This window comes from Macadamia integrifolia, chromosome 9, assembly GCF_013358625.1.
Source record: "Macadamia integrifolia cultivar HAES 741 chromosome 9, SCU_Mint_v3, whole genome shotgun sequence".
Classification (NCBI taxonomy): domain Eukaryota; kingdom Viridiplantae; phylum Streptophyta; class Magnoliopsida; order Proteales; family Proteaceae; genus Macadamia; species Macadamia integrifolia.
In genome coordinates this window covers 6,871,301-6,877,693 of record NC_056565.1, presented here as the reverse complement: position 1 = coordinate 6,877,693, position 6,393 = coordinate 6,871,301, and the positions used below count along the sequence as shown (strand labels likewise).

The following is a 6,393-nucleotide window of genomic DNA, read 5'->3' as shown; positions in this document are numbered from 1 at the left end:
TACCATGAATCTGAGAGGAGCATTAGCCATAGATCACTCACCAATGTTCAGTTCACAGATCACACATCAATGTTCAATTCAAACTTCGAAACTGATAACATATTCTCAGGGAAACTAGAAGGAAGAGGACTAAGACAGAGAAAGAGCGAGAGAGACAACGAGGTGGTGTCTCTTCATCTCTATGGCAGAGTTTACATAATTTTATTCAATTAGTCCAAATATGGATATAGATTGATTATTAGCATTGACAGCAGATATACATAGATTGATCGACAGATGAGTTATTTATCCACCATTAACACCAGAAGCTTTACATCTTCGACATTGTGTAGTCCATCACATCCACAAGGAAGTCTGAAACCAGAGAATACCAAAGTAAAATCAGTAAAAAGATTGAACATAAGCATTGGGATGGTTATACATCAATGTAATACACTACAGAAATGACCCATCCAGCCAATATGTCTGTTTGCTTGGTCTCGTCCCAAGTATGACCTTGGATAGGGTCTATTGGAGGGCAAAGGTCCATGTAGCCAACCCCATTAAGTTGGGTTAAGGCTGAATTTGTTTTTGCTATAGGCTTGTTTGTGGAGAAGAAACTGGAAGGCTACATGATCGAGTTTGTACCAATGCCTTAAGAAATCACTCTTACAGTCTAATAAGATCCTACCTGCGTCGTCCTTTGTGAAACAGAGGGGAGGTGTAATTCTGAAAACGTTACCATAAAACCCTCCTTTCCCAACCAGAACTCCCATTTCTACAACACAAACCAGGAGAGAGGGATTAGTTGCAACACATACAGAGAAGACCACAACATTGTGTGTGTGTGTGTATGTGAGAGAGAGAGAGAGAGAGACCTTTCATTTGATCCATAATGTGCAAAGTTTCAGCCTTGGCTGGAGTTTTCAATTTACGATCTGTGACAAGTTCAACTCCAAGCATCAAACCTTTCCCCCTTACATCACCGATAACTGCAGTAATGCAGAGAACATAAAAGAAAAATATGAGGATAAATAATAACATCCATCATGAAGAATATAGAACATAGAAAAAGACGAGAAAGGAACAAGAATTCCTTAAACATTCTACACCTATCAAATTTTGGTAAATAATGTAATATTCAAATCATCATTTCAGCTCATATTTAAACATGGGAGGTTTGAACTGAAAGCATCCAGACCTTTTAGTACAAGTGCCTACATACACATCCAGACCTTCGCATATAGTTATTCCATAAAAGCTAATGGAATTGCACATCCACAAGAAAGCAGGTAAGATGTGGAAAAGATAACAGGTCTTACGTTCATACTTCTCCATGAGAGAAGTGAGACGCTCTTTTAGATAAGAACCCACCACATGGGCATTCTGCTGAAGCTTTTCCCTCTCAAGTACTTGCAGAACAGCAAGCCCTCCAGCAGTACATAGTGGATTTCCACCGAAGGTATTAAAATAACTACGATAAGTCAAGACTTTCGCAATCTCAGGAGTTGTTACCACTGCACCAATAGGAATACCATTTCCAATGCCCTGAAGACACCAGGTTCAAAAAGTGGTACAAGTCAATCCTTGAAAGCAGAATAGGACTTTCGAAACAAAGGTTTCAGTTGAGCTACCCAAAAGTTAAGTATAAAATCTGAGAGGATTCACCTTTGCCATTGTCACTATGTCGGGCACAACACCATGGGATTCAAATCCCCAGAAGTGGCTCCCAGTGCGAGCAAAACCTGCCTGAACCTCATCAGCAATACAGAGGCCCCCTGCTTTCCTTACGATGTCATACACAGCAGGCAAGTAACCTGGAGCCAACTCTACAATTCCACCAACTCCCTGTCAAACAGATAACAGACGCATTTAACATTGAACATAAACAAGCTCTCCTGACTGGGCAAAGCCATGAAAACATCAAGAAAGCAATTAGATTGATCAATTTACCTGTATCGCTTCTGACATGAAGGCACCAACACGACCAGAAGTTCCAAAGTCAATGGTCTCTTGGACATCTCTTGCATATTTCACCCCATCTGAGCCAAAAACACCCCTGTATGGGTCTGGGTTCATTGCATGTTGAACTCCACTCTATTGGCAAAACATAATAGATTAAGATTAAAAGAAACATCATTGAGTAGGAGAACAGAGATATATGCCCTAACATCAAATTACTTCGTCAAGCCCCTAATTAATGATCCAAACTCGATCACCCAAAAAAAAAAAAAAAAATCATTCCCATTGTCCTGTCTTCACATAGCCAGTAAAACAAAAGTACAAGCAGAGCTTATCACAAAGTAGATGAACAAAATGGTCGCTCCTTTGGGCCATGGAACATGGAACCCACTAAACCGAGGCAGCTGGTCCAAGACTCCAAATTAATCAAATTGAAATTTTTTATGATCAGTTCACACAAACCATTGAAGACCCAGGTAGAAAATAGGAGAACCGAATTGAAAATTTTGATGATCAGTTCACACAAAACACTGAAGACCCAGGTAGAAAACAGGAGAACCGAATTAACACCTGTATAACGTTGAACTTCCAGCAAGATTGGGCAGTAGTTCCCATTGTCGCAGCAGCGTTGCCATGGTACGCATTCCTGAGTGAGATGATATCATGAGATCCAGTATATAATCGAGCCATCATCATCGCCAGCTCGTTGGCTTCAGTCCCAGAGTTCGTGAAGAAAACAACCTACAAAAATTCTAATTACTACTGAACCCATATTACAAACAAAACCACTAGTACAAGACTAAGAATCAAATTCTATAATACCTTGAGATCTCCGGGTAACTTGGAAGCCAGAGCCTCGGCAAAATCAGCTATGGCATGATTAAGATAGACGACGGTGGAGTGCTGCAAGCGGTTCGCCTGATTAACGATTGCTTTCACCACATCTGGGTGACAGTGGCCGCAGCAAACGGTTGCTATCCCTGCGAATGCATCAAGGTATCGACGCCCATTCTCGTCGAAGAGGTATTGCATCTTCCCATCCACCACGTTCAACTGTGAAGAGGAAAATACAAATTCCAAAACCATCAACAATAAAACTGTAAGCGAATCCGAAGATCAACGGCAGGATCTGTGTGACCCATCTCGTAAAAACCAGAGGTTCACACCTTTTTTCCACCATTAATGCAGGATAATTAAAGACGAAAAATTGTTACCGAAAAAAAAAAACCAAAGACGAAAATAACATACCAAAACAGGAAACCAGAAAGAAAAAAGGGAAAGCGACATACGATACATTCATATCCTGCAAGGAATCCTAAAACTTGATGGGTTGAAGCAGAAAGTTGTTAAAATTAACGGAAAGGGAAAAAAAAAAGTTTCTGCAGAGAATAAGAACCACAAACTGATTACAATAAAATGTAAAATACGTGTAGAGAAAGAAACACAGAACGATGAAATCGAAAAAGAGTACAAGATTTTAACCACTAAAAGTATGAATCGAAAAAAAAAAAAAAAAAAAACAAAAAGGGGAAGTAACAGATCAGAGTCGATGGGTTTGTGAAAACGTAATGTATTCTTACAGGGTTCTTGTAGAAGTAGAACATGGAAGGGCTCAGATAATCTTTTCGCTTCTGCAAGATCTCCGCAGCAGATGGTCCATTGTAAGGAGGAGGAGCATAATCGAAAGGAGGCATTTTAGGAACAACATCGGAGCTTTCCTGCGAAGAACCTTCTCTCTGATGAGCCAATTGAGAGAAGCTCCGGTAACTACGAGGCAAATCTCTTCTTGATAATGCTCTTGGGATTAAGGCTCTCATCATCTTCGATTACTCTTCTCCCTCTTTTCTCACACTCTATATTTTCAGAGATTTCTGTGCTGGAACCCACAGAGAGAGAGAGAGAGAAATAGAAAGAGAGACAAGGAAAGAAAGAGAGGGAGAGGGAGAGGGAGTGCAATGAACAGGTGGAGTCGAAGGGTTTATATAGATAGAGATTCCTGAGGGCCATAGGCTTTGCGCCATCTTTGCTAGTGAGAAACCAAGATTAGTAAAAGTGACTCACAAAAATAACGTTTCGGAGTCTTTTACTTTGTTTTGGTAAAAACGTTTCGGTGTCTCGTTAATGGGAGAACGGCTAATATCATCTTATTTGAATCAGAACCACTGGCTTAGAATCTTTATTTTTCTTCGCTGGATATCATAGATCATCATAGATTAGATTTTGAAACTAACGGTGCAAAGGTGGGGAGTATTTTTGAAGTTATAGAACTTTGGTGTACCTCATCAAATAAGTAGAGGGGAGGGGAACCCATGAGAGGATGAAAATATTGTACTTTGTATGTAATGTAAGCAAGAGCAAAAGGAAGAGTGCAAGACACTGCAGATAAGAGTTGAGGAAGATGATGAGTAGACAAGAGAGGACTCTCCTCTAAGCTTATCTAACATAAGGTTTCAGAGTACACGTGGTGATATATCATTTGTTGGGAGAATGGAAATTCATTCTACCATATGACCTTATCACACACCGTTTGAGAGCACACGTGGTGATATATCATTTGTTGGGAGAATGGAAATTCATTCTACCATCTGACCTTATCACACACGGCCGGACTTTGATACGGAAAATAATCTTCTGTTTTTCTCATCTCTGTTTTTCCTTGTTTTGCTACCTGCAGAACACGACACATGAACAACTTTAAGAACAACGCACCGGATGTAATAATCTTCACCCAACCTTGACCGTTGATCTTAAAATTGTCCACGTGTTGTGTTCTACAGGTAGTAAAACAAGAAAAAATATGGATGAGAAAAACAAAGGATTTTGATCCTTTTGATACGTAGAGTTGAAAGAGAGATTTACATTCTCACTTGCCTTTTTTTATTTTTGGCAAAGAGAGACACACACTTTCCATGTGAGTGGCTCATTATTACCCCTAAAAAAGTTAATAAAGTAATAATTTTTATTTCTTAAAAGGTGAAAGTGTTGAAACTCAGAGTGGAGAGAGTGGAGATTGACCACAAGAGTGGGAGGAATAACCATTTTTTTAGTAAGATTAAAAAATTTCCTTCAAGCATGAGCTGGTTTATCAGGATTGTGTTTCACCAAAAGATATCTTTGATGCTCTACCTTTTCTTTCGTGTTCTTTGATTATCTTTTTGTTTATTTTATCAGTAAAACAGTCAAGAGTATCTTTCTCTGATATAGATTCATTCTGATACCATATTAGTTTTGCAGATGATTTATATTCAATACGATATCATACACTAGAATTATATTTATAACTTTAAATATAAGAAGTAAAAAGTATTGAGAGAAATAATATTGTCAAGCTCTATAGACTACGCTAGTGTCTCCCTACGTCTACTTATCTCTCTTCCCACAATAGAAAGCAGAGGTGTTACAAAAAAAAATGTCAATTCATAAGAAGGAGGAGAGATAAACACAAGGAGGTATTAGTATACATGATACGATCGAACAGAAAATTCAAATTATAATTTTATACAAAATTTTTTCTACATCGGAATGTAATTTTTTTTTTCTCTTTATTGCTTTGAATATATAAATCCTTCATAGATGATGATATTTTTTCTTAGGATAGACATCAATGTGACATGTAGATTTCTTCCTATATTAATATCATGGGATATTCTCTTTAATTTGTTTAAATAAAAATAAATATCCAAGTGATATTTTCTTTAATTTGTTTAAATAAAAATAAATATCTAAGTGATTCATGGCGAAGCTTATATCCAACAAAATCATGCACTTTAAAGTAATGTCATGGACAATCTTTTTGGTGCATATTTTATCAAATATAATCTCAGCTCTCTCTTCCTCCTTGGAAAAAAAATAAAAAGGTACTCATCTATGGTTCTAAATTATAGAAGAAGACACCTACTACCTACCTGTTAGTGTTTACACGTGGTAGGAGTAGGATTCATTTTAAAAATCAGATCTGTCTTCTAGTGCATAAGTAACGGTTCTCTCTCTCTCTCTCTCACATGTGGCTTTTTGTATGCTTGTCCTTCTTGATTTTAATCAGATGGACATGGAGGCTGGAGCTTTTAGCTTCTATTATCTTATATAAAAATATAAGTCCTACAAATAATTGTGTAGTTAATGAAATACAAATAAATAATAATTAATATAATTGATTTCTTAGAAGTATATGGCTAAGGAGAACTTTTCTCTATTGTTTTTTTTTTTTTTTTTTGTAATATTACTCAAGTTGCGTTTGATAACATTCTAAAAAAATATTTTTAGAATTTTTTAGTTCTATGGGAACGAAAAAATGGAATAAAACGTTTGGTGTATTCATGGTATGTTTTGTTTTAAATAAATAAAAAAAGGTAGAAACGAGAATTGATGGAACGACAAAAGGTAGTTTCGTTAAAAAAAAAATGGCATTTTGACACCAAAATTGAAATTTATATTTTTGACACGAAACGTCGT

At 37.1% G+C, this 6,393-nt stretch overlaps 1 protein-coding gene across 1 annotated transcript; it reads right to left on the bottom strand.

Moving 5' to 3' along the window:
• On the bottom strand, positions 1 to 3,893 carry LOC122089942 (alanine--glyoxylate aminotransferase 2 homolog 3, mitochondrial-like). The gene is made up of 9 exons (XM_042659722.1): positions 3,522 to 3,893; positions 2,764 to 2,994; positions 2,512 to 2,682; positions 1,933 to 2,076; positions 1,648 to 1,827; positions 1,302 to 1,527; positions 858 to 971; positions 671 to 757; positions 1 to 354 (listed from the first exon to the last, which is right to left on the bottom strand). The coding sequence occupies exons 1-9, from the start codon at positions 3,759 to 3,761 to the stop codon at positions 311 to 313; spliced, it is 1,437 nt and encodes a 478-aa protein (XP_042515656.1). The 5' UTR covers positions 3,762 to 3,893; the 3' UTR covers positions 1 to 310.
• Between the last annotated feature and the right edge of the window lie 2,500 nt (positions 3,894 to 6,393).

What these genes read in the sequence shown, in the direction of transcription:
- LOC122089942 (XM_042659722.1), bottom strand. Translation starts at nt 3,761, where the DNA reads ATGATGAGAGCCTTAATCCCAAGAGCATTATCAAGAAGAGATTTGCCT. An exon ending in AGTTACCCGGAGATCTCAAG is followed by an intron (nt 2,683 to 2,763) that starts GTATTATAGAAT and finishes GAATTTTTGTAG; the next exon opens with GTTGTTTTCTTCACGAACTC. An exon ending in TCTCATGGAGAAGTATGAAC is followed by an intron (nt 972 to 1,301) that starts GTAAGACCTGTT and finishes GCATTACTGCAG; the next exon opens with TTATCGGTGATGTAAGGGGG.